Source organism: Trematomus bernacchii, unplaced genomic scaffold, assembly GCF_902827165.1.
Source record: "Trematomus bernacchii unplaced genomic scaffold, fTreBer1.1, whole genome shotgun sequence".
Taxonomy (NCBI): domain Eukaryota; kingdom Metazoa; phylum Chordata; class Actinopteri; order Perciformes; family Nototheniidae; genus Trematomus; species Trematomus bernacchii.
In genome coordinates this window covers 6,762,301-6,790,116 of record NW_022988050.1, presented here as the reverse complement: position 1 = coordinate 6,790,116, position 27,816 = coordinate 6,762,301, and the positions used below count along the sequence as shown (strand labels likewise).

At 39.3% G+C, this 27,816-nt stretch overlaps 1 protein-coding gene across 2 annotated transcripts; it reads right to left on the bottom strand.

The window, feature by feature from the left end:
- Positions 1-660: 660 nt before the first annotated feature.
- Positions 661-27,391, bottom strand: ccdc186 (coiled-coil domain-containing protein 186). 2 transcript variants are annotated; one of them, XM_034119431.1, is made up of 16 exons: positions 27,287-27,391; positions 24,732-25,737; positions 24,175-24,301; positions 23,359-23,487; positions 21,251-21,463; positions 20,583-20,702; positions 19,597-19,701; positions 18,515-18,613; positions 16,969-17,055; positions 16,735-16,877; positions 15,289-15,544; positions 14,337-14,526; positions 12,352-12,450; positions 11,164-11,392; positions 6,000-6,219; positions 661-3,420 (listed from the first exon to the last, which is right to left on the bottom strand). In XM_034119431.1, the coding sequence occupies exons 2-16, from the start codon at positions 25,715-25,717 to the stop codon at positions 3,337-3,339; spliced, it is 3,087 nt and encodes a 1,028-aa protein (XP_033975322.1). In that variant the 5' UTR covers positions 25,718-25,737; positions 27,287-27,391; the 3' UTR covers positions 661-3,336. The 2 variants fall into 2 exon arrangements, with proteins under 2 accessions (XP_033975322.1, XP_033975323.1); XM_034119432.1 differs by having other exon boundaries at positions 12,370-12,450.
- Positions 27,392-27,816: the final 425 nt, after the last annotated feature.

The following is a 27,816-nucleotide window of genomic DNA, read 5'->3' as shown; positions in this document are numbered from 1 at the left end:
AAATAATAAGTGTACCGAGTAATCACAAAAATGTGAACTAGCATTTTAAAGCAAAAATGATATATCTAGAGGGTGTCCATGAATAGAGGTTGGTTGATTGGTTAAAGGAAAATAGTTCCTACATGAAATTGCTCACATATAATGTAGGTCTGTGGATTATCTCAAGTAACTCTGTTCTGATTTCTGAAAAGAGAAGCTGCTGTTGAGTTTTTCCAACTCTTTTATTTGCGCTTTGAACCTGACAAGTCAAGTGCCATCTAGTTTCACTATTTTTGAGAGCAAATAGCACTACAGGTAAGAGGAAAAATATTTTGTTTTTGAGGTAAAATGTCCCTACTAGCTAGGAAACGTGTAGAAGGATGCTTTCATTGACAGTTAAATGACAGCCGAGGAAAGGTTCACCCTTGACATGTTTTCGTTTGGATATTGGGAGTTTTCCCATACATTTGGGTTTTAAATTATCAGAGAGGCTGCCTGGTTTGACTGACAGTGTTGCAGAGATGTGAGTGACCTCTAGCACTGCTGAGCGTGCTGCTTTTGAAGTGGCTGCATGCCACAAATAGCCAGTGTGTGAGATGTTATCTCTGTGCAAAATGTCCAAACAGATGTTAGTGTTGACCTTAGCGTAAAGGCAAACAGAAGAAATATGAGACACTGCGGGACATTCAAGAGAAAGTCAAGACTCGTCTCCTTTTATTCCCTGGAAACACCATATATACAAACAGAATCAGCATCTTTAAAAACAATCTCGTTAGAATTTTACAGAATAACATATGTACAAATGTATATTATGATCACAGTTTGAATATTCCACAAAAACATTGAAGGGGAAATCATTGCACAACAGGAGGAAAACAGAAGAATGACAAACATCTAATTTAATCTCACATTTTGACACTCACACACACTGATTTATTCATATCCATATTGTGAAACATCAACACAATGCTGCATCATGGCTAGGTTTCAAGGCTGTGGAAATGTGTGAAAATCCAGGATCAGCAAGATTCTTACAGGTGACACGCTGCGACCAAAACAGTAGAGACGTATTAGCATGCCTCTGAGAATTAGGAAGTATTAATTAGGAAATCCTTGGCAAGTTTTTTTTTGCATAGGTTGTATTTTACTTCTGTCCCAGAAACAGATTTTCACAGATTCAGCATTAAGCATTCATAAGATGCATGAACATCCAGATTAGTTTCATTATGAAATAATCAACTGGCTCGATAGAAACAGAAACCTTAATTTAGATTGATAACACTTTAACCTTACTGAACCTTTTGGAGTTTAAAAAGGTTACTAATTATCAATATCAAGTAGAATCAAGGTGTGCCGTCAGTATGTTTACATGCTGATCCCACGTCAAAAGGAAATAAGTTTGGATGAGATAACAGTGGAGGTACGCAAGCACCCACCGCAGTAACATGACCTCAATCCTGGAAACATAATTTCTATTCAGGTAGCGGGCTATTTCAACATAGCCTCAGGATGTAGGGTAAAGGAACACATTAACAATCATTCATGACAAATAAAGGCCTGTTTCTGATCTGGCAAATAAAGAAATGGAGGCCTGTGTTCTGTGACAGCTGCTTCAAAAATCCCGAAAACGTTAGTAGTATCGAATCAAGCAAGTGATCTGTTTACGAGTGTGTGTGTGTGTTTTGATGATTCTCCTAACAGCTGTGAACAAGAGACAGAAGCTGCACGTGTGTGTTCGACTCTGGTCTAAATGCAAATTAAGTTTACCCCCCATAAATAAAGCAAACTTCATGGTCAATCTTGTGTCAACCTAAAAGCCCCTACAGCTGAAGCATGTACACACATGGTGTAAACACACAAGCTTGCAAGGTTAAAAAGGCACACAAGCTTGCAAGGTTTAAAAAGGCACACATGCAGACACACACAATTTGGATATTTCTAAACCAGCACAGTCACAAACAGACATTTAAAACAATATACTGGCACACATTCAGAACAGGAAAAAAAAGACAAAATAGTAAATAAAATATAAATCAATGAAAGGAACATTGCACTTTGTCCCTGGATGCATTTCTGTAGCTACAGATCTCATGTCTTCCCTTGGATTCCTCTACAATTGAATTACTTGAACAGACTCATTGGGACAACAAAGAAAAAGAAAAATTAAAAAAGGGGTGATAGGAATACCTTCAAATGTTTGTCTTTTTCCCCTTCATCAGACCATATGATGCACGCGGTGCAAAGTATCTTTCTACAAGCTTTTAGCATCTCTCTGCCTTGTGTAAGAAAGGAACAACAAAGGAAGCTGAAACACAAACAGATTTAGATGCTCGTGTCTGATAAAGACAAATTGTTGCCATTTGGTAGACCATTTGTGAAGAAGAGGCAAACTTATACAAGGTATTTGTTATCTAAATAAAATTGAAAACTTTAGGTGAAAATAATCAGACAAATAAAACTTAATTTTAACAGAAATTCAAATAAATTAAAAATCATATTCAAAATGGCCAAACTCAAGACCAGCTCTACATTTAAACCTTAACATGATATTATACTTGTCATGGATTTTCTTCAGATTGAGGATTCTTCCACGCTGATGGCATAGTGCTGTTTGCTGCATGAAACACGGCAAAGACACGCTCTGCTTCCTTCAGTGTCGCACCGTGGTGCTGATGATGCGAGGCACCTTGCTTCACCAGCTATTTTGTAAGTGCTGTGCAGAGCAAAAGTTGAGGAAAAATACTCAGGTGGCACACGAGGTCCCCAACGAGCATCGGCTGATCTGTTTCTTTTTCCACTTTTGGAGTGCTGTGTCGTCAAGCAGCTTTTCAAAAATAAATGTGGCTTATTGGCAGACAGGAGACAAGCTGAGAGCAGGGCATGCTGGGGGATCTTGTTTCAGTTTACTTGAAGAATAAATATATTTTTTATAGGATGAGTTCATTGGCAAATCATTTTCTGACTACTTCCCATGTCAAATTTTCTATACATTCATGATGATGGATCTTCAATCAACTTGTTTACAAGGGAATTAAGAATGTTCAGCTTGAAACAACTGGCCCGAGGACTTTTATCTTGGCTCAGGGGGGGGAAGGACGTTAGCCAGAGGAAGATTTGTTGTGTCAGACGAGGTGTTACAATGTGGATAGAATAATGACAGTTCAAGTAAGTTCAGACAAATGGACAGAGTTCAACAGGGCCTCCAGAAAAAACAGCCTGAGGTGATACTGGCACTTACAACATTCAATCTGCTCCTTCATGTGATGTGAGAGTGAGGATATAGCTGTCACTTCAAAATGGTAGGTTCTATAAGTCATCCTTGGCCCTTATTTTCCTCTTTCCTGTGACATGGTAGTGTCACTTCCTGCTTACTGCGTCCTCAGGGTCTCTCTGCTGCTTTATGAGCCGCTCAATCTCGGACCCCAGGGTCTGTAGATTCTCCTGTTAAAGAAAATGAAGACTTTTAGACTTAAATACAACGTTTAATTCGGGATTCCTGAGACGAACTGGTGTGACTGCATGTCCAGCATTTTTGCTCTTTCTTACTTCATATAGAAATATATATTTTCGGTACAAAAATGGCATTTAAAAAGCTTGGATGACATTGACTTTTTTAATAATAAGAGTAGGAACTAACGAAACATATTGTCACAACATTTTTTAGAAACTGCAATCAATATTTTAAAACGTAATGAAAAACAATTATCACAGATTTGAAAATGGCCAAAGCCAAATTACTCATCACGGTAGATGTGAAGCTTTAATTGGGCTTTGAGAGAGTGTTTTGTTTCATTGTCTCATTATTGTGCCTACGCTGAGTGTTCATTTCTTCCTGCTTACTGCCAATCATCTTTCATCCACAGAAACAAAAGTCGCTGCCGAAAAAGAACATACTCCCACATTACAATTAACATCTATTGTCTTTTTTAGTTTTTAAAGCATCTAACAAAAGTGTGAAAAAGGAACCTAAGAGAAGCAGTAACTATGAATGAAAACGGGACTATGTAGGTGCAGTATAATATTTTTATTTTTCAGCTTTCTGATACCTCAATGTTTGAAAGGTAGTTTTTGCGCACTGTATTTAATGTGGATTAAGATAGGTTTGACACGTTCTAGTATCTAGAAATTGTGGACATTGTTCAGTTGTTTTGCAGAACATCGTGCTTGTATTACACTCTTGTTCAGTTGTTTTGCAGAACATCGTGCTTGTATTACACTCTTGACGGTATATATTTACTTCATTAAGAATTTATAACAAAAGTGACTAACATCTTCTTCATTCGTTTCCACACACATAATGAAATTAAGACTAGTCTATGTCTGGTAAATGTGCATATTTCAATGAGGACTAATTTATACAAGCAAAATAAGTCCCTATTTGTGCACTTCATGGTTTAAGTTCTTTGTGATTTTAATAATTAAATGTAATGGAAATAAAAACAGAGCGTTGATCCCTGGCGCTCCATCTCTCATAGGTACGTCATTTGGCCGCATCACCTCTTCAGACAGGCTGCTGTTAAAAAACTGAGAGGTGGAAGGGATTCATCATTTCCCACCTACACATCAGAAAATCGGTCCAGTTGAAATCCTAATTCTATTAAATGAATATAAAAGACCCTTAGGACACGGACAAAGCTTACATACACAAGCGCTGAATGGATGCTGTGAATATAGGCTTAAATCCACTATTTCAGATCATGAAGTAGAAAGAAGGAGGAACACGTCTTTTATTAGACCACAGTTTCAATATCTCTCTAAAAGGTTTGGAATATACGAGCCAAATGTGAGACCACCTCAATGGATAGAAAGTAGCAGCTGGCTCGATGTCCACTGTGCTTTGATTAAACTCCCCCATTTATCCACCTTTAAACTATCATATTGATAGTAGTGTTTTTTTACCATCCCTGTAGTGTTGTTTAAGTAGAATCGGTAAAACGTCTTATTTAAAACTTATTTCTGCCTTTCTATTTCTGTGTAATTTTAATAAGCTAGTCCACTTTCATAAACTTTTTTCATGCCTTATGTAGCCAAAATAAACACCATCAAATAAATATTTCAAACTAATTTACATGAATTTATTGTAGTTAATGTATAAAGTGGTGACATTCTTTCTTTTAACCAGTGGAAGCAAGGGGATGGAAAAATGTCGAAAGTAACCCAGGAACAGCTCGTGCTTCTGGATGTGTCTGGTTGGCTGTGATGCCCGAGTGTCATAATTACAGCGCCGAGCCTAAGAAACTAAAGAAGGCTGCCCATCAGTATTCTGCATGAGCAGTTCATACTGTGCTACAGTACAGGCATCCTGCAGGCTCACAGGCTGCTGTGGGTTTGACGTGTTAAAAGGAAATGAGCTTCATTTTCTGGATGACAAATATCCAAACCTCTAAATGCCAAAATAAAGTACAAATATAAATGCTTTGATTCGATAAATGCATGAAAACACACACAAAAAGGTGTATTAAATGTAGTATCTGTATATAGCCACTCGGAATGTACTACTTTTGTAACCTATCAAGAGACTTGGATTGTAAATTAGCATTTTTGCCATCTTACATTTTGTTCTCCTATACTGATCTGTTCATTAACATGCTGTCTTCATAAAAAAGGGAAATATTTTTGGCCTAAATAATATTATTATAAAAACCTTTAAAAAAGCTATGTGTGCAATAAGAGCAAATAAACTGCTAATCAAATACATTTTTGAATAATAGTTATATGAATGAAAAATGAAGTATTTTAGTACATGTTGTTGTGTTTCTAATCTATGTTACATTCAACCTGACATAATCCCAATGAAAAACTTTTTTATATTTTGATCTGGCTAACATTAACATGATTTTTAAAAGTAGACACTTAAAAAGTCAAAGTGGTGCAAGACAATGACAGCTAATTAATTACCCTCTGAGGTCATCTAAGCTCGTATAATTAATCACGCACTGCAAATTACCCATCATTAATAATACCACCGCGTTGAATTCTACATCCAAAGCTCACTACACTTATCTATGATGCCTGCTTACCTTCAGAGTAATGTTCTTCAGCAGTGTGTCCTCCAACACAGCCTGCAGCTTCCTGTTGATCTCTAGCGACAGATCCAGGGTCAGCCCGCTGTCCGCCGGGTGGGAGGTGTAAAGAGACGCCATGATGCCCCCCCGCCGACTCACGTTAGCCTTGTTAATGTCCGACGCCTCTGATGAGAGGGCCCCCGACTCCTCTCTCAGCACATAGCTCTGGATTATTCTATTGGGAGGAAGAGGAGAAGAGAAAGTGAAACAGCATGCTTCAATAAGGAGAGGCAAAGTGTGAGTCAGCTGTGGAGCAAAGAAAATTGAAAAAGTAGGATTTATAGGTAGGAGCATGGAGAGCTCCTTCAGAGGAATACAAACCATTTCCAGCAGCAGTGGACGTTTCTAGAATAGTAATTCCAGTGGGGTGGCTTGTTGAACTTGTGCGCACAGGACACATTCAGTCATAGTTCAAAAGATGATTTTTCTGCCAGTCAGAGGAGGAAAGGTAATGAAAAAGACAGCTTTGGAATGGGCTGCCAGGATTCAATTAATCAACCGAGTGTGTGTGTGAAAGTGAGATAAATCTTCATGTTCATAATTCATTTTCATCTGAATAACAAAACAGCGTCGAGGTTAAGCTATGTTTGTGTCACAGAGAGGGGAATTCATTAGCGTAATAGCTCCAAACTTCCTGTTGTCCAATTTTCCCAGAGAGAACACTGACAAACAAGTGTGTTTCCATTAACATGAAAACAGACCCAAAGAGAGCCGCCATTGTGACTGGAATTCATTACCGCGTGCTTTATTATCATATTTGTCTTAATATGCCACCCCAAAGAAAAGAGAATAACACAAAGCAGTATTCAAGATAAAGGACATGGTTAAGGAAATTAGTGTTCGGAGCTCATCCAGAACATTTCTCCATGAGAATGCTCGCGCTAGACTCCCTCCAGGCATCAAAGAGAAATTAAATGCGTGCAAGGTTGGAACTCAAAAGCTTTTGCAATGGCAACTTGGTTCTTCATTTTCTCCTGGAGCGTGTGCAGGTGAAGAGGGTTAGGTGCTGCCCTACAGAAAAAGGTCAACATCCGCCGGTAAACCTCTGGAGATGGAGCATTAATCAATATTTTAAAACCAGCTCTCGACACAGCTGTTCACCTGAAGCACCGACCTCAAACATCAACAATACTCAGCTCCATACTGACGTTGTTTAGTTCAGATTCAGGACGTGCACGAGAGAGGCTTCTTAAAAAGGCGGGTAACTGTGGGGTGAGCAGAGGGACCTGACCCTGAGTCAGATTAGCAATTAGATTTCCACTCAACAATTTCCATCATAAAGCTTATAAAAGGATTCTCAGGAAGGAATGTCAATCCATTTAGGTGAATACATACAGTATGTACTACTACAACCATTTCTACTACGGCGACTACTACTACTAATTAGTCAGAAATACAACAAATACAAATTAATGGCAAGCAGATTGTAGACTACATTTTTCTCTTTCAATGTTAAGCTACAATATTTGACATGCAATAGGCATTCATTGAAGAGCTTACAGTTTAATTATAGCTTTCAAGTGTAAGTGTTCTATTTAAGGAAACATGTTGTGATAGAGATCTTTGAATGGTTGAAAACATGCCAGCCAGGGATATAAGTTTAATATATTTTTGAATATAGCATGCATGAATAGAATTGTAGTATAAGAATATAAAACAGCTGAATTATGTTGCACAGACTACTTTATATAAACCATAAGACTACTCTGAAATAGTGTGGATACAATTACAGTGTTAACTCTGACTTTCTCTGTGTTGCTGAAAAAGAAAATCAGTTTCATCCTTTAATATAAAAATGGTCCTTGGTATTCAAAGTCGTTAATTTTGTCAACCTGATATTTACCTACTGTAGACTTCAAACAGTTTGTTACAGTCTATGTATAATCAAACCAAAAAAAATCTGCCATGCAAAAAATCGAAATGAAACAGTAGCTAAGGAAGCACTACAGAAAAAGCCACCATCACAGATTCCCCATCCACAAACACACACAACAGCTGGGCTCGCGCAGACATTAAAAGGGGACTTACCTCTGACTAGACTTGCGAGGGTCCATATTTGGACCCCAGTTCCATCACGACAGTGTTTTAGTAAAAACAAAAACAAGTGACAGAAATTAAAGATGTGGCCACATGGTGTGCTGAGTGGCATGCAGAGGGCGGCGGCAGGCAGGGTGTGAGCAAGACAATGACTTGTTGGGGTTTGTTAGTACAGTATGTTCTTTTTTTCCCAGCAGAAACTAAGCAATGAAGGCGGCAAGTCAAGCATGCAGGAAGTGAAGGTGGCAGTTCTGAGTGCAGTACAGCTCTTGAATATGACTTATTGGAGCGCACTACAGTGAAAGTCCCCCCTCTTAAGGTTGTGCCCAAAAAAATGGCAGCGCAAAAAGGGGAGATGCAAAAAAAGAAAGATATGGCTTTGGTTTTTTATATGTTTTATCTTTAGAACGACGCAGGCTAATACCATGAATTAAGTCGGCAAATACCAGCTTTATGTTAAAGGCTGCAACCATCTATTTTTGATAAATGTAAATACTTAAGATCAAATCTAAATGGATCTTCCTTTATTTACACAAAAAAATACTACACTCTGTCTTATATATCAACTGAAATTAAAAGCATGAAGTAACTGCAGGACAAAGATCCCAGATCACCTTGAAAGGCTCCGTTCTAATATATTTTAAACACATTCAGCATCCTTAATAACCCTCAATGGAGTTTATTGTTCTGAGCATTGATTACAACGAACAGAGAAAAAGGGTTGCTCCCTAGATAAATATCCATCTGCATGTAGTGAACAGACGGCCGTTCTCCTCGGGTTTGTATCGGCTTCATTCAAGTCACATAAAAGGCCCATTCAGACTTAATGTTCAGCATAACCAGGTGTGGGTATTGAAGGACAGACATCATTACCCTTGAAGGATGATGCATCTGTTTCTGCATGTTTTAGCTCATTTGCTACAAATCACATATACTGTACTGTATGCAGCCAATGACCCGTGTTTCACTTCCTAGCAGCTGGGGAAATACAATGTATGGCTGAATGACAAGCAAATCGCTTCTAAAAATAATCATGTAGCAAAAAGTTCCAAAGCTTTCCCAAAGTCACGCAGATAATGCAATGGTTTTACCTACAGTAACTTCATTTTCATAATAAATGATGTGCTTTTCATTTGTTTGGCATGACTGATGACTCTAAATACTGCAATACCCATGAGCCTTTGCCCCCTTGACTTTAAGAAGAGGCCATTCAGGTGTGCTCAAAAATAAACAAACAAAGGCTCAGGAGATTTAAAACACTTTCACGTTGCAGGGCCGAATAAATGCAAAACTGACACAAGATACCACCATACAGTAGAAGGAACAACGCCACATTTTTAAAAGCTCTTGAAGCTTTCTGATTGGACGTTTCTAAATGCACTTTCAGACTTTTACCTGATACAAGCTCCCAACTTCAAAACTCTATTTTTTTTTTTTTATTGTGGGTACACATTCATAGTAAAGAGTGACATTCATTAATAGTAAAGTAGCAAAACCACTGCTGTGATCATACAACAAACTAAATCAAAAATCAGCTTTTCTTCCACTAACTGTCCTTTCTCAGAGACCCACTAAGCTTCCACCACTCTGTGAGCGTGAAGCAGGTGATGAACAAACACACCGTTATCTCATCAGAGTTCACCAGGCTGTCCTGAAGGGATAGGGACAGAAAGGCAAAAAGGACAAATTCACATCCACATTCTGGGCAGTGAAACCCCCCCCCCCACCACCACCACCACCACACCCGCTTAGCCGAGATCTTACAGAGCTAAATTTAGCTCAACAACCGTGGGATTCGCCCTCAATTTTAACTCATGAATGTAGGTTGAGGCTAATGGATTCAATAGAAGTGTAGAGCTGAGAAAGATATGAGAAATGATCCGAGTAGAATCAAGCAGGGATTTAATTGTAATCAGGCAACAAGAGACTAATGATTGTTTGGAGTTATCTGATCAATGAATAACATTTTACTCACAAGAGAAAACTGTTTTCCATGTTTACTCTGTGTGGTTCTACCCATGAGAGTTTCAAATCATGCCCACTCCACATGTAATCCTGACATTGGTGCACAATCCACTTCAAGGCTTAACCTATACATAAAGTACCGATGTGATTAAAGATAGCTCTCGCGTCCTTCACACCGTCTCTTCAGTTTAGGTGATGGCCATGAATATGGATGGCACATCATTACGAAGCCACACCAATGCATTTCCCCCTCTTGATCAGCTCGACTATAAATAGTTCTGAAGGAAGTTTGTCGCGAAGTGTGCTGCGTGAGTTAAAGCCGTGACACACACAGGGAGGTAGGGGGCCATAAAGTGCTTCTTTATGCACTATGCTGTTTTCAAGGTGAAGCAGTACACTTTGGAGTGAGGAATGATGTGCTCAAATATTTGTCAAGGTTGAGCTTTGTTTGGTCATATATAAATAAATATGTATAAAAATGAAATATTATATGTAATGTTTCCCAGTTATCCTGTCAATGCAGCAGTCTAGTTTGCTCAGTGTATCCATGTGCATTCAAATGAAATTCTAAGAGGTTTTTAACATGTGTAATTATTAAGTAAGTAAGTCCTTTTACTTTGTTACACAGCTGCAATAAACTGCTCCTACTCCTGTCACACTGAAAATCACTATTACATGAGTATTTGCTTCTTTTCTCCAATGCAGGTTTCACATAAAATGGCCAAACAAGTTTCCACAGGATGTTTCAGAGTACAAGTACACAGAGTATTTGGTATGTGACCTCAGCGAGTCGTGTTGCGGCATCCTAGACCTGATTCTACCTCGGAGCATTCTCTTCTCTTTAGTGAGAAACTTTTTATGTTCCTCTGACTTTTCCTGTATAATTCAATGGCTGCTTGTTTTTAATGCATCTATTAAAACAAGCCAGGTTAACTACCTTGCAGTCAAAACTGTTTTATTGCTGCACTACTACCGTTCCATTAAAACCAGCTTCATGGTCTGAAACACTGCGTCTACAGTACAACTAACCTCTGTCAGTATTGTTTGAATATACTACCAACCATTGTTGCAGCAAATACTGACAAATAGCAGTTTCAGCTCTGTTTCCTCCACTCACTTGGTCTTTCTGCGGATCTCCTCCACCAGTTGCTTGATGTGATCCTCCATGAACTCGATTTTCTCCTGCTTTCGAGCGAGGGCCTTTTGCAGACGGACAATGCGCTCCACAAGCACGGTTTTGTCCACCTCTGGGTAGTTGTCCACCACCACCACTGAAGGGACCGCCTGGCTGTCTGGGGACCGCTCTTCAACACCACTGCCCACCCCATGGCGTGTATTCAAAGAGCCTGAGGAATGGAGATCGAGATCAACTTAGAAAACAGTTTATTGTTGTGTCTTTGGTCATGTGTCGACTAGCTGTTGGCTAATTTGTTACTACTTTTAAAATGGCATTTTCACTTTGATTTAATTGTGTTAAAGTGCACCTATCATGCTATTTTTAGGCAATAGCATAGGTCTCAGATATATAAAAAAATATATAAAAAACATGTCTATGAAGTGTTTTGCTCAAAATACCAAACAGATCACCCATTCTAGCCATGCCTCATATCCCTCTATTTCACTTCCTGTTTCAAAAGTGCTGATTTGGGGTAAAATTGTTAAAAAAAAAAAAAAAAAGGAGGGGGCTGAGCTCATGCGGGAGATTCTACCGGCAGATACTGCGGTGATGAAACGCCATATCATTATCAAGGATTATTTCTGAAACAGTACGGAGCTCAAAGGCTTTCTCTCTTGCCAGTTATACCACAAGGTGAGTTCCTTTTTATTTCCAGCTTCTTCACACACATGCTCTCCAGTACAGGTTAGCTCTGAGTGTTAGCGATGCTAATGTAAACATGCACCGACCACATTACGTCCAAAACAGTCGGGCATTGTTTCTGATAGCAACGTTTCTGATAGGGCCGTGGGTGTAAAGCCAGCCTACATTTCCGATATTACGTCATATCGGACGCAAATCTGGATCAGCTCCGTTGTAGCCCCGTTTTTAGAGATTTGGGTACGGAGGAAAAGAGAGAGGGTTTTATTTTCTGACGCTGCGTGAGTTCCCCGACGCACCGGGGACACATATTTATGTATAAAAGACATAAAAAAGTGCATTTTGCATGATAGGTCCCCTTTAAATAAACTATATTTTCTTTGGAGGGGTTTTTATGCCACCAGAAAAAAAATTACACAACTATAGGACAAATATTTGTAAAATCTAAATTCTTCTATGGTATTACTTCTGTATGTGTTAAATACTAACCAAATCCAGGAGCAGTACCTGAGGAACTTGAGCGACTGCCCATACTGCTGGCATCCCGGTCACAGCCTCCGTTCTCAACATGCTCCAATCTCTTACGAGCTGTAGAAGAAGAAGGAAAAGTAAGTAACTGTGAGTCTCTATGATAAACAATCTGAATGTTAAGATACATGCTTTCACAACAAATATATTGTTGGTATTGCTGACTGCTGAACATTAGAGTAAGTTATTAACTAAAACATAATGCAGTGAGGAAAAAATGTAATTCAATCATGTCAACAAAAGAAAAGCAAGCAAATATTTGCATTAAAAACGGTTATTACTGGACGACATTTGATAGTTCCTCTTTATAAATAACTTTAAAAAATAATTGATTTAGAAAACTGTCGAAATCAGAAGCTTTTTTTCTGTTGATAAACATTATCCTCAAGGTAACAGAAAACACTTCCAGGGATTATGACTTGAACAAATGTACTATAGCCATAGATGAGAGTAACATCTACGTCACTTTACGGCCCCGCCCACTTTTGGGGGAAACAACGCTGTCATTTGACTGGCGATCAAGCCTGAAGCCACAGAGCTCTTCTTTTACTGTCCTTTTTTCTTAGAGGAAGTACAGAAAAAACGTAACTCTAGATTTGTTTTAATGTTTGAGGTGCAATAAACAACACAGCAGCTTTTTGGCATGATACAACTATTATTTTCCACCTCGCTCATGAGAGTAACAGCTGGCGAAAATACAGCCTCGCCTACTGATTTTAATTTAACCATATATCGAGCCCGATCGTCGATTTCCAATGATTGAATGTAATTGTTTGCCTGACTGGCCATCGTAATCGGGCTCTTTGAAGATCCACGGTTTTCAAAAATGTCTGATCGGATTGGCAAAAACTTCAGAATTTGTATTGACCGCCATTCAAATGACAGCGTTGTTTTCCCCCAAAAGTGGACAGGGCCGTAATTTTCGCCCGGAAGTGACGTAGGTGTTACTCTCATCTATGCAAAAAGGAACTCTTAACTATAAGAAACAGAAGCCCTCAAAAAGGCAGTCTGAAAGTCAAAGCTAAGCTTCATTGCTTGACTGAACTGTTCTTCTGTGAAGGTGTCTACCTGAATAAAGGTGACGCAGGCTGCTTTTAAAGAACAGTGCCCACTCGGCAAACCTTCCATGCATAAACTAAGGCTGAAAATGACAGTGGGAAGCTGTAACAGCAACACTGATGAATGAACACTGGCTCTTCTAATAAAAATCGGTCCCAGCTGACAACTGAAAGGTGGTAAAGCTTCCAAATTGTGTACCTTAGTGTCACAGAGAACCATGTTTTGGGAGCCAACTCAGTGTATTAAGTATAATCTTAGGACGAGGGAAGAACATTATCTCTCTTTTAACAGTGCACTCCCATCTCTCTTGTTTCTAATCACGCGCACTTTCTACTCTTAAAATCCAGAGGACAGATAGCCTCTCAGTCCGGTCATTCCATAATAAAAGATAAATATCACGGTGAAGTCAAATTAGATGATGGGAAGGAAATCTATCATTTGTACTCATTACATTTTCCGATATGGTTTTAGATACATGACGCAGTGGCAACTTTGGCAGGGCTGGAAATAATACAACACTTTTGATACCTTGGAATTTAAATCATCTAATTTACTGTCATTCTAGAAAATAAAGAATTTTTTTCCCCTTCAGCCATCAGTGTTGTGATTGTCTGCTAGAAGTTTTCTTATCAAATTTCAACCACATTTTCACAATACAATCTTTATATATAGGTCGTTTTTAACTGGATGTAGGAATTTAGTAATCAGACTGTCTTTAAGCTACGGAACAAGCTGAGACACTGCTTCATGATTGTACAGTAGCATCACACTGAGCTACATGGCTCTCATTAGGCGTAATCTCTTTATCTGCTGATGAAACAGTTACATTAAGTTGGGCACTGTACCGTGATGAGCTACAGAAATATACTGTAAGCCCGTTTCCTAACCTTGTATTAGCTGTTTCGTCAGGTCTTTGATGCTGGCGGCTTGTTTCCTTTTCTGAGTCACCAGCTCGTCCCTCAGCTCTTCCACTCTGGTTTTGAGTTGGTCCGCCTCCGTCTGCAGCGCCGCCCGCTCCTCCTGCAGGCCCTGCACCTCCTGCTGCCTCAGAGACCCCTCCTGCTTCAGCTGTCGAGACTGCAGGAGAAATGGAGACAGGGGGGGGGGGGGGGGGGGGGGATTAGACTAATGATGCAGCCGTGATAGAGTGGCTAGATAACTCCACGACGGCTGCTTGTCCCGAAAACAACTTAGTTTCGCAACCTGTGATTGAATAGAAAAAAATACCTGTTGCGTCTATGTATTTATATCTGTGCCAAGCCTATCTAGGAGTTTGTTTTACTATGTCATGAAGCAAGGAGAAAAGCTTTGATGACATGATGAGGACAAATCCTGAACCCTTTAGAAATTTGCAATTAACATTTTGTCTTTTCACTTTTTAATGAAATTTACCTTATTATGATACATGCCAAATTATTTTAAACTTATCACTTTTATAATTATTTTGGCTGTTTATTTTAAATAATACTTATTTAATTATGTTGGCTATATGTTTTTATTGTTCCTTTTTATTTACCCGTTTTATTTTTTAAAGAATTTATTTTTAAAATGCAGGTAAAATAAAATAATAAAACTGCTTTTAGATTAAAAAACAATACAATATGACATTTTTCTTTGTTAGTTTAACATCAACTAAGAAGAAATATGTTTTGTGTTTTGAGCAAAGGACACAAACCTTATCAATAAATAAAAACTAGTAAAAAAAAAAAGAAGAAAATGCTTCAATATTTCTTCTAATTGTCTAAAACACCACTGTCCAAGGAAATTGTATCCAGGTCAGAACACTCATCTGTCCTGTACCACTCCTACATCTCACTCCTCTGTCCAGAGTTCCCTCACCTTGTCGTCCAGCAGCCGGTTGGTCTCCTCCAGCTTGGCCTGCAGCTCGGTGAAGCTGCTGCTGAGCTGGTCCAGCTGAGACTGCAGAGAGTTGCTCTCCGACTGCAGCTGGGCGTTCTTACTGCTCAGCTTCTCCGTGAAGCCCAGCAGCTCAGCCTCGCGCTCCCTGCTGCCCTCGACGTCCCGCTGGAGGTCGGCCATCTGGGTGCTCAGGCTGTCCACTTCCTCACGAAGAGACGTGACCTCCTGTTTATCACTGCGGGACGAAATAATTATTGGCTCATATTAAATGGATTCATAATGAACTTTGATTATTTTGTGTGTGTGTGTGTGTGTGAAATAGGTACTGTCAGGGAGACAAGTATACATGACCATTGTATGACAAACAGGCAATTTTGCTTTATAAAGAACAGAAAATAGACTTAAGAGATATTGTTTATGCAAAAATGCAATACGTGATTGACATGATTCATACCAGTAATAGTTCACTCTTTCAATTGTTAATCCATTATTTCATTCAAATAAGTCATTTGTAATGGACCACTGAAGATACATAATATCCAAAATGACCACTTACCGTTTGATTTTCAAAATAACTAACCCTGACCTCAATGAAAAACGGTATGAGGTCAAGATGGGATGGAGAATTAAAAAGACTACCACGAGGGCTAAGCAGACTGCACTTACAGTAGGCTATGTAACTATGCACCAGAGGATTTGATCATATGCGTCTGCCGTGTGGTTTAATGTTACTGCCGCAAGGAATTGTGGGATTGCATTATCTTCTTTTCCTTCAAAAAGGATGGTCCAGTGTACCCTATGCTATAGGAGATAAGAAAGGAAGCATTGCAGATGCCTTCCATAGCATTTAGGAGATTCAAACAGCTCTTATCACGGCTGCCTTGATACTTCAAGCTAAAAAAGACTATTCGACCACAGCCAGCGAGTCAGGATAAAGGTCACAATCTCCACTGGTAGTGAAGTTTTCTACAGAGCAAAGAACTGGTGGAATCAAATTATGTTCTGCCTGCCAACAAATTACAGTTTTTGGTGCGAGTGGTGAAGGAACGTCCTGCTGCTCAGAATGACAGCGAGAAAAAAAAAGTAGAGAAGCTTTTTGCATAAATCTATCTGGGTTGGCGCCACCTACTTATGGCTCACACAGAATGCAGCATTTTAATTTCTAGTTTCTCAAGTCATCTGCATACGGCCTGCAGAGCCACAGAGGGGCCAGAGTCCCTCTCTGCCCAGTGTGCTATATCTGTCCCTGGCCTACAGTACCTTTGAATCCTGCAGTAAGGTACCTGCAGTAGAACTATATTACACTGTTCTATCAAACCAATTATGCCTGGCATTTAAAGTTCTGTTCCTGCATGATCACCGTGTGTGTGTGTGTGTATGTATGTATGTATGTATGTATGTATGTATGTATGTGTGTGTGGGTACCATTGATGCTGCTCCTCAAGCGCAGTGATCTCCTCCAGCTTGTCTCTCTGGCGTCCGATCTCAGCTTTCTGCCGGTTGATGATCTCCCTGTACTTGTTCAGCTCGTCCTCCCAGCGTGGTCGCTCGTCCTCTAGACACTTTAACTACAGAACAACACACACCCTTAATTAACGTGAAGTCCTGCCGGTGACATGTGCACACACACATGTTCAAGTGCGTATTTATATGACAAACCTTGGTTCGTAGAGTAACGAGTTCATCCATGCCCTCTTTGTAGCTCCTTTTCAGGTCATCCAGCTCTTTGGCCTTCACTCGATGCACCTGCCAGATACATTAGATATGAGATTATCCATTTATAAACTTTCTACTTTCAAAATCATTTCAGTTTCTAGGGTAAAGGTTTCTTATCTGTGTTTCATCCAATTGATCACAATCAGAATTTACAAAGGACCAATTCAGTTATTGTTTAACTTAACCCTCAGTCAGATTTATGTAACAAATTGCTTTCTGGGAAAAAAATAAATAATCCTGCAGCATCTTTTCAATGAAGATGCACTTCCTGGAAATCCTACTGTGGCATTCATTAACACCATTTTGTTTATGCAGCCATTACACATGCAAACGCTTAATAATGTTTTGTCTCATCTTTGGAACAAAGCCATTAATGATACGACTGCTAGTCAACTTTTCCAAGAAGCAATTAGTAGCCTGTGGTATCCAAGACAACATGCCACTAATGGAGAAGCCGGCAAATGTACCGTCTATTCCCTCCATTCATCATGCCCATCCTTTTTTAATGTTAACACCCACAGCGTTATGGACACCCAACTGCTTTGTTTTGCATTATTTATGACTAAGTTGCATCATACTTTGAGCATATACTAAAATAGGCACAGATTTAGATCGATTTTTTCCATCAGCAGGGAAGCGCTACCTGCCTAAACTGAAGTGCTACATTAGGAAATCTTTTCTAAAAACAATTGACACACAATATAGGCCTACAATATACTGTATATCACCTCAGTGTTTATCATTGTAATCTTTAAATGAACAAATGGAATGAAAAAAACAGGGGTGAAAGCAAACTGAAGGGGGAAAAAAACCGGTTACTGAGGCATGATATTTGTGGATTTAAATTGAAGGTCTTGTAAACACCCTGAGTAAACAAACCAGAGTGTGGCATGATGGAAAGACATGCGAGATGTCTTCTGGGTTGTTGTTGTAACCCACAGCTATATTGATTATTTCTAGGCCATTTATTTTTAAAGAGCATTTCCCCTCAGAACGAGGCAGAGAGAAAAACAGGCCATTGTGTTTGGATTCAGTCCATGTCAGTGCTGTGTGCATGCGTGTCAGCCTGTAGAGCCCATGTGCCAGTTGGTTACTCATTCTTACTTAAGGCAATTACATCTCTCATAGTGATGAAAACAGCAGAAAATAAACCTTTTACTAGAATAGCTGGCATCAAATCCATCAATAAAAGAGCTGAATAAAGGCCTGGCGGAACAGAAGGTTTATGCAATTTTGAATTAGTAGGAAATCTGTATAAATGTTTGTTTTGTATTTTTTGGTGAATCATCACCAAGTCCCAAATAGGAACATAGTTAATCAACACGTATGCAAGCATATACACAACTAATGTTTATGGTAAAGCTTCACCTTTGGTCCAGGATTGAAAGTGCCTACTTAAGCTAATGTATATACACTAATGAGTACTTGTGTATACATATGTGTGTGTGTGTGTTTGAAAGCGTTTGTGTGAGTGCACAGTGGTTAGCACCTCTAATTGGCCTGTTTGTTCCTGCTTGTGTCTCTCCAGCTCGACTTTGGTCTCCCTCAGTTTAGCATCCAGCTCGTTGGACTTGATTTCCTCTGATTCCTGGAGGAGATGGGGGGGGTCAAAAGATTACAAAACAAGACAACAATCAAGAGTGACAGAGAGAATAGAAGAGGGGGGAAGTGAACGCTGATATAACAACATAAGAATGGCTCAGCATATCCAAAGCACACAAAACAAAAAAAGAAGTTGAAATGAAAAATCTAACATGCAACTTTATTGGCCTTAGAGTAAATCAATAAGAAATGGCTGATAAGTGGGAATAGACAGGAAAACTACACCTTTTTTGAGTCATATATTACTCATAATGGATTATGTGCATGCAGAAAAGTGAATTAAGTATGCAAAATATGCATATCATACTATAATATATATATACAGCAACAGGGTGTAAATAATAATGCTGACAATTGGAATCTATGATTAACTGTGTTCAAGTGCAAGAATGGTGTGAATACGAATATTAGTTGCAATGTACATTATAACTAAATAAATGCAGTATGACTGTGTAAATCTGCTGTCACTGTGATCGAGTACAATGGCTCAAATAATCTTTTCAAACAGAGAGAAATATTAAGCGGCTCTCTGCTACCATCACAAGGACTAAATGAAAACTGCCGTTCTAATAAAACTAAATCATTAAAGTCGATTTTTTTGCTCATCTAATTACAAAGTTTATATAACAAATGAAGAAATTAGAAGTAATGACATGGAAATAGAATCACTCAGGTCCATGTATGTGACGGCAGGAGCATGTGATGCATTTCTCACTGTCCAATCAGATTTGACTACTTAATTCTTAGACCAACCGTTTCAAATCTTCAGTGAGTTGGCTCAGTGACTGCACTCTCAGATTTTGCTAAGCACACAAGTGTTAAACTGCCAAAATAAACATGCATTCTCCAGCTCCAGTACATTCAACAAACAAAGACAAGATGTTTCTCACACATGAACAGGTATTTCATATTTGCTCACATTATTGATCATGAGCAAACTAATGCTCCCATGTGATAAATACCACAGACCTGGTATGTTCGGATCATGTCCTGGCAGTTCTTGCGGATCTGTTCAGTCTCTTCTTTGGCCTGGGTCAATTTGGAAGTGGTTTCTCTCAGTTTGTCTTTAGTTTCCTGCACACAGATAAACAACATAAACAATATGTTGTAATAATGACAGTAAAAAAGGCTTTTTGCTTCAGAATAAAACTCGTAATTTATAAAAAGCTGTGCAATAACTTGGAAATGTTTCTGTTTCTTTCCTAGCAAATGCATAATATTATTTGTGATGTACACACCCAACAACCCCCACAAAAGAAAACATTAGTGGCTCAGCTGCTGCGGCCTTGAGCAACTACCGAGTATTCACACTTTCCTCTGTTTATAGTTGTGCATTTGCTTGGAGGCAGCAAAACAAAAGCATTATTTTGTAATAGTCATTTTCCAAAATAGCTACAATGTTAATGATGATTTCCTTTCAGGGTCATTACTGTACCATTTTCACCCCCCATTTCATTTCGCCCCTGAATCAAAAGACAAATCTAATCGTGTCTTTTATGGAGCGGCTGCAGATAAAGGGGACGCCATTGGTATTCTGAAAATACTTGGCAGACGCAGATGTTTGACAAACAACAGGCGTGGTTTGTAAGGTAAATGGAGGAAATCAACATTAACCACAAACCTAAAATAAGTTCAAACTGATATGCCCACTGTACTGTACTGTATGTAGTCAACCTTATTAGATATGTAAATGTGAAATGTGTGTTCAGTGTATCATTTAAATACAATTTGACTGCAGCAAGTTCAGGTCAAATACAAAACACATCCAAAGCACAATGGTATTCTGAAAGTAATACAAATATACTGATCTCTTCTCTGTGTTTTGGATACGTTTACAGTAGCATTGGAACCAAAATGTATTTTCCCTATGTCTGCCTGTAAACTAAAAGCACATTTTAGTAGTAATATCTGTTGAAAACATGATCCGGTTTGACAGTCAATAACATTTACATTACCTTGTGTGAATCCGCCTCACTCTTCAGTTTGTTCTGGGCCCATCTGACCTTGATGAGATGCGAGTTGATCTCCTCTTTTAACTTTTCCACCTCTCGAGTCAACCTGCTGACCTCACCTTCCTGAGAGACAGAGAGATGGGTGAAGCAGGATCAGGATCAGAGGCTAGGAGAGCAACGGGTCATCGGCTGAGCTGAGATAGTTAACAATCCTGATGTGTTTCTCATGCTAATTCTAATATGTATTAGGAAGCTTACAAGTCGGAAATCCAACAAACTGCTGACATAGAAGACTCAAACCATGGTAAGAATGACATCAGCATGCACAAAACAGTGTTTGTTCGTCTATAATAAACTGATATGGAGAATGAACATGCGACGTGGTGTCCTTTACTCTCAAGTACAAACTAATAAGTGTGGCTGTTGTATATGTTTATATTGTCCCGAGTGGCAAATAATACTAAATTCACTCAATTTACCACATCAAAACACTGCAACAAAAAACTAATCTACCATAAATAACAGTAATGTACCTTTGTCATAGGTAACTTTAAGGCTAAATCGGATAAAACAGTAAGAATTGCTGCTGTTGTTGAGTTTTTAGGTCCTAATATTGAAGGTTTTAAAAACAAACACTCTTTAACAAGGCATGTAAACCTGTCAGTGTTTACCTTAGCGTCGTACAGCTGCTGCATCCGACCCTTATCCTGAGCCAGCTGGTTTCCTCGGAGGGCCTGGCGGTCCACCTCCTTCGTGGCTTCTCTCAGCCTCTTCTCCAAACTCTCCTTATCCCGCCGCAGGTCCAGGGCCTCCTTCTCCCCCCGCACATACTTCATCACCATGCCCTCCTTCTCCAGGCGGGCCTCGTCACACTTCTTGTTCACCTGAAATGGATCATGAAATAGGTTTGTATAATTTCCCAAATGTCAACGTTGACTTGTACAAGTAATGAATTATGGACAGTTTGATAGATGGTGAGAACGACCTCGTTTTTTGGTGTGGATGCAAAAAAATTGCTGACTGTCACTGTCAGCTTGTATACATTTTACAAATAGAGCTGACATGCACCCGCTTGACAGCAATGTTACGAAGGCAATTTTATGTTGTCTATTTTAATGTTTACTAGTTTGTATTAATACTTCATTATTTAGTACACATGCAAACTAGAAAATAGTTTAATTATCAATCCTTTTTTTATTATTCTTGCACGTTTAAGAGCAGGACACTGTGGTTCATACTACGGGTCTCACACCTGTGTGTTCATTCCTCATGCCAACGAAATGCTCATGTGCCACTTCACAGTTTCAGGTTTATCTTTTATGTGAAATATTCACTTTCAGGAGAGCAAGAGAAGAAGGGGAAAACTGTATAAGAGTTTTTGTGTTTTTCAGTGAAATAGATATAGCCAATGTTGTGCTTTGGGCATCACAATGTGCACTTCAAATAAAATACAGTAAGTAAAAAGAAAAGGAAGAAATGTTCTCTCAGGTGGTGCAGAGTTTATATAATACAATATATGGAACAAATGTGTCAAACCCCAGGGGCAACAGTTGATTAGGACTGGACCCCCATCTTATTGTAAGGAAGGAATGATATAAGGAAGGGCTAAACGAGACGACCGAGTGCAAAATGTACCTCCTATTGTTCACTGAACAGTGAAATTAAAAAGTTGGGAAGTGTGACAAAACTGTCAAGAGAAATGTGCCCTACATGGTTTCAACCAGGTGGAGAAACTATTGGAGGAAAAATGTGCTCTTCTGCACTATTCGCTTAACAAGTGATTCAATCTGCAATGACAAGAGTTAGGGGTGCGAAGACCTTGACCGTTCAGGTAATTGTTTTGTGCAAACATTGACAAAGATACACGGGATAGTGGCAAAAACTAAGATACTGCATTTTTGTCATGCTGCGAGTAATCTTTATCTTAGCATCATTTAAATCTTAGGATGAAAACAACTTTAGTTAATTAAAGTGGGACAAGTGATATTGATTCATTGGCATAAACGTGCTTAATAGATAGAGCTTCTACACCAAATGTGAATGCAAATCTTTAATTCATTTCACAAGACTGTTCCTTATCCCTGAACTCTCTTAATGGACATTGAAAACCCATTTTCTTGTACACATACAGCATTAATTATTTATGTTGAATGTCTTGATGATCAAGAGTGCAAACAAGTGCTGTGTTGTGGTTTGAAATGCCTTTCTCTCCATTTCTCTCTGACAAGTTGCCGCCCCATAGGGACATCTCTGACCACAGAAGCTGTAGTCAATATATCAATAATACTCAAACAACTGAGCATCCCATTCTATCTTATATAAATGTGTATATCACCAAGTATCCCTAAAGCATTTGGTAGAAGTGTCTGATGTTATCACGCTCGAAATGTAATCATCTTCACTTAAGGCAAGTCTCTCCTTTTATTCCAAACAGGACTGGATACATGCAAGTCCATAGCTATAATTTAAAACATTTTATCAGATGACTCGAAAGAAATGTAAAGGGTCCTGGGTAAAACTGAAATGCACACTACATTAAATTAATACAGAAGTTTCATTTCCTACCATAGTTCCACAAGAAAAAAATGGAAAAAAAACATCTGATTGAATGGGTATAATAATAATATTTACAAGTTTTCATTGGGAGTTAAACTCGATTGGCAAAATAAAGATACTGTAGCAGCCAACTGGAACAAATCCAGACATGCAAATACGGGTCAGACTAGGGCGAAACTACATAGTGTGACCAGCTTGTCAAGTATTTGTGTCCCCGTTATACCTGTTCAAGCCTGTGTGACATTTCCTTCTGCATGTGCTGGAGGGCAGCCTTAGCCGCATGGTCCTGATGGATGAGTTTATCCCGAGACTCCTTCAGTTCTTTCAGCAGCTCCTCCACCCTGCCCTCCAACTGTATAAACAGGGAGTAAACAAGGTCAACAACTTGTTAGGCCACATGTAAGCCAATGCCACACCTGGGATAACCTGCTTCACAGGGTGACACCTGTTGGAGGCTGAAAGAATTTAGAGAGCGCACGAAGAGGAAGTCAGTTTGGCTTTGTTCCAGTCCTGGAAATGAGACCTTTACTAGAAAATATTGCTGAAATATCTCTGGCAATCTCTGAAACAATATATCTAACATAATTACATATGGTGTTTGGAGGGAAATAAAGAAAAAGCATACATTGGGTTCATGCCATTAAAGTCCCTCCTATATGCTTCTGCTTACACAATGCTTAAACAAATGCTGTTACCAAGAAAGCAAGAATCAATTATTGTTACTTCTATGGCAACAGTGATGCTAGACCAGATCCAATGAATAGATAAGTACTTGTACGCCAGGGAGGAAGTGAGACAAAACATTTTAGAGGAGCGCTTCCTTGTTAATGAAAAACATATGCTTCCATTGTGTTCCAGAAATGATTAAAAATAGCTTGGAGAGACATGCAGGACAAACATGGCCCATTATTTCAGAATATGCCTGTGTTAGACTAAGGGATACTGATGATACAGACCACATTACTTGTGTTTGTGCTCCAACAGTCAGTGCCATATGAACCGTGAACAATGTGAATGGACAATAGAGAAATAAACTAACCTTTCTAATAGTGGCCATGTGCAGCTTTTCGGTTTCTGTCCTCTTTTTCAGTTCATCCCTCATGTTGTCCTTCTCTGAACATATACCCAAAATCAGCTCCTGGTGCCTCTTGTTTTCCTCGAGCAGCCTATAGACACAGACAGAAACACCCCACAAAATACCAATTCAGGTCAAGTCCAAGCAAATTAGTGAAGAATGTAGAGTGTTGTAATGAAGGTCGAACAGCGCCGGATAGGAAAGTATTTGGGTCACTCTCTGTCATTTAGCCAAAGAATTACAAAAAAGATTACTTGAAACAATTATTCTTGTGTGTCTGCTAAATCAAGGAAGATTAAAAAAACTAATGTGTAAGGAAAAGAAAAACAATAGCATTTAGAAAGTAGGTAAAACACTTGCAAAACTGACCAAGTTCTGTACAAATAGCAGTTTAAAATGACGTTACGAAGGTGGCCTAGTAAATAATCAGCTACTCTAGGCAGCAAATAAACCAGAGACAGAAATAATGTAATAACTGACAGCATACTGCGTCCATTCTAACTGACGAAATAGCAGTTTACCTCTGAATCGACTTCTCCTGCTGTGCATACTGGTACTGCACACACTTCTCAAAGACCACCATGCAGTTCTCTTGGTCTGTAGGGAGTCCGTTGATAGGTGGGCTTCCTTTGCCCTCACCTTTACGTTCCCCCTCAGGCAGCTGACAAGACAACAGCTCTGACTCAAGCTCATCCAGCAGCGACTCCTGTGACAGCGAGCGCTGGATCTGGGAGATAAGCTTTCGGCTGCAATCAGTGTCATACGGACTTGAGAAGGAATGGGAGGGGGCCGAGTTGTCGGCACTAGTTTGCGGGCTGGAAGCAGGTGATGAGCCCACTGTGTCTGAACTGGGGGTAGAAGGGCCGTTGCAGAACCCGGAGGTGGTTGTCGAGTCAGTAGGGGAGTCTTTGGAAGCACTTTGGAGGGAAGGGGATGATGGACTCTCTGCTGAGCTGCTATCATCAGCAGGCGATGGCTCTGTGGGACAATTTGTGACCAAGACTGATGGCTGCTCAATGCAGTGTGTGGCATGAGAATCCTTCACTTCATTACGAGTCAATAAGGTTTCTGCTGTGCCTTCAGAAACAGAATCAGAGCTTTCCACCTCATCCAAAGCTATAACTGGGGCTACTGAAGCTCCAGCAGCCTCATCTGAAAGGGAAGGGATCTTGCTTTGCATAAAAGCTGTACTGCTGTCACAGCCAGCATCAAGCTCACTCCCCTCTTCATGTTCCTGACTGCATGTTTGAGCTTCCGACCTTGTCTGTATGCCTGTCTGAACATCTGTTGTAGTCTTGATTAATTCTCTGTCAAGCTCTGCTTCATCGTTTGCCTGACTGAACTTGTCCGCCTCATCCGCACTGTGGTTGTGAGAGATGTCTTCCTCCTCTTCTATGTTAGATGCGCTGTTGTGATGCTGATTCCCCGGTTGTGACTCTTCCGACACTGATTCAACCTCCGATCCCTCCATCATGTGTGTATCCGAGGCAGGACCAGGCTGTTCCATGGTCCCTCTCTGGTTCAAATCTGGTAGAGGCAAAGGTAGACACAGAGAAGATAGCAAGATTCAAATTGTGCAAAACAAAAGAACTGTTTTCATACATTTTGTCACAATAGTTTTTCTGTGAACAGCCTAAGATTCCTGAATGTAACCAACATAGCAGCCGGGGGCTTTTTGCATGGTCATTGGGCACAATGTTGTCCTTGTGTTGAGCTAGGAGTAACCAGAGAGCAAGATTTATATATTTCCACATGGTTATTTGCAAGAGGATTTGTTAACAAAAGGACCACATAACACAGAGGCATGCCCAACAGACACACACTAAGATGTTTGGTCTTATCAACACCTGTTACGTGGGTTACACTTGTTGGTCTGTGGCGCTGTATGTCACAACTTAGATAGGTATTTTAGATCATGACAAAGCCTCACCCTAATGCAATTATCTTTCAAATCTCTCATGACACACTTGGTAGGATTTGATTATGGAAAATAACTGTACAATGTTTCTCAAGTACAGTATACAATTGAAGCAATATGAAAAATGATATCTCCTAATAATAATAAAGCTTTATTTATATAGCACTTTCCTAAGGGATGACCAATGGTACATGATGAACACATGTTTCTATTTACATGTCTACTTTTAAGAATATGAAATACAACATTTATGGATTAGCTTGATGACACTTTTCTTGGTCACTTTATGTGAGGGATTTTAAATAACAGGCCACTAAACCTCTTCTCACCAGAGACATGGAAATGGTTATTAAACAAAGTCTTCCCGTCTCATACTTAAACATTCAGTCATGTGTTGAACCTCATAAATCAAATATAAGTTAAACATTATCCCCATGGCTTTTAGTTTTAGATGTTGTATTTGAAAGATGATATGCAACACTATGTTTCCTGACCCTGAATCCCACCAGAACAATTTGTCATTGCTTTTTCCTTATCTAATCCGTACTCACTACAGTTTTTCCATTACTACCGCATTACGTTAATGAGTAATAGGTAGATCATAGCCACATATATCCAGCCAATTAAGCTTATCGCGTTAAATGGTGAAAGCACAACAGATAAAAACACACACTGGCGTTGATGCTCTTTCGACAGGTGTCATGCCATCAATGTCAAAATGAGTGAACATAATAATCAGTAACCAGCCGAATCAAAATACACGATTTACGTTTCCATGCCTTGGGTAGGTGACTGTGTAGTTAGATAGCAGCCGAAGTGCCATTTGTATTTACTGTCGTTTTATTAACAGTTCGGTTCATTTAACGATAGCCATACCAATGCTAACTTAATCTTGCTAGCTGCTTAGTTAACCAAAACAAGGCATTAGTGACACGATTTACATAACGTAACACATATGATACCAAAAATGGGTGGTTCAAATGTATGTTACGCATAAGTGCAGACTGACATATTGTATGGATCCACTGCTTACTGTAGCTAGCTAAGCTAACGTTGATAAGAGAGGCGTTAGCTACACTGCAGCTAGCGAAACTAACGCTGCAATCCAACATACATGACACATGAAGCTTAATAAACATGATTATATTTTTCACCTACCAAATGCAAAAAGCCCATGTTGTAATCCAATGCGATCGAACCGGTATAAGGGATAACTTTGAGCTTTCTGCCTTAACAGCTGATAGCCCTAACAAGTCACTTTGATATGACACATCAACAAATATGGCCACTGCGGGAGAAATGATGAGGAGATATAAACCAATCAGAGACCAGTGACAAGTTACGTCAGTCTGACGTAAACGCATGGCATGTACACTAAAATGTGCTCCTATTGAAGAAGGCACTGGATTTTATAGCCTTCCTTTTCTGTTTTTTCTTTTCCTCTTTATTATTTCTACTATTACAGCTACCCTATGTTGTTATGTTGTACCCTGCTACCATGCCTGTTCTGTCTCAAGTTTTTATTATGCCTAAATGTTTACTGTTTTGTCTTAATGTCAAACGTCACAATTGAAATTGTTATAAAAAAGAGAAAAAGGTAAACTTTCACATAATTTTATAGATTTACAGACAGGTTCATATTTTAACAAATAACAAACAAAAACACACTTAATACAACATGTCACATA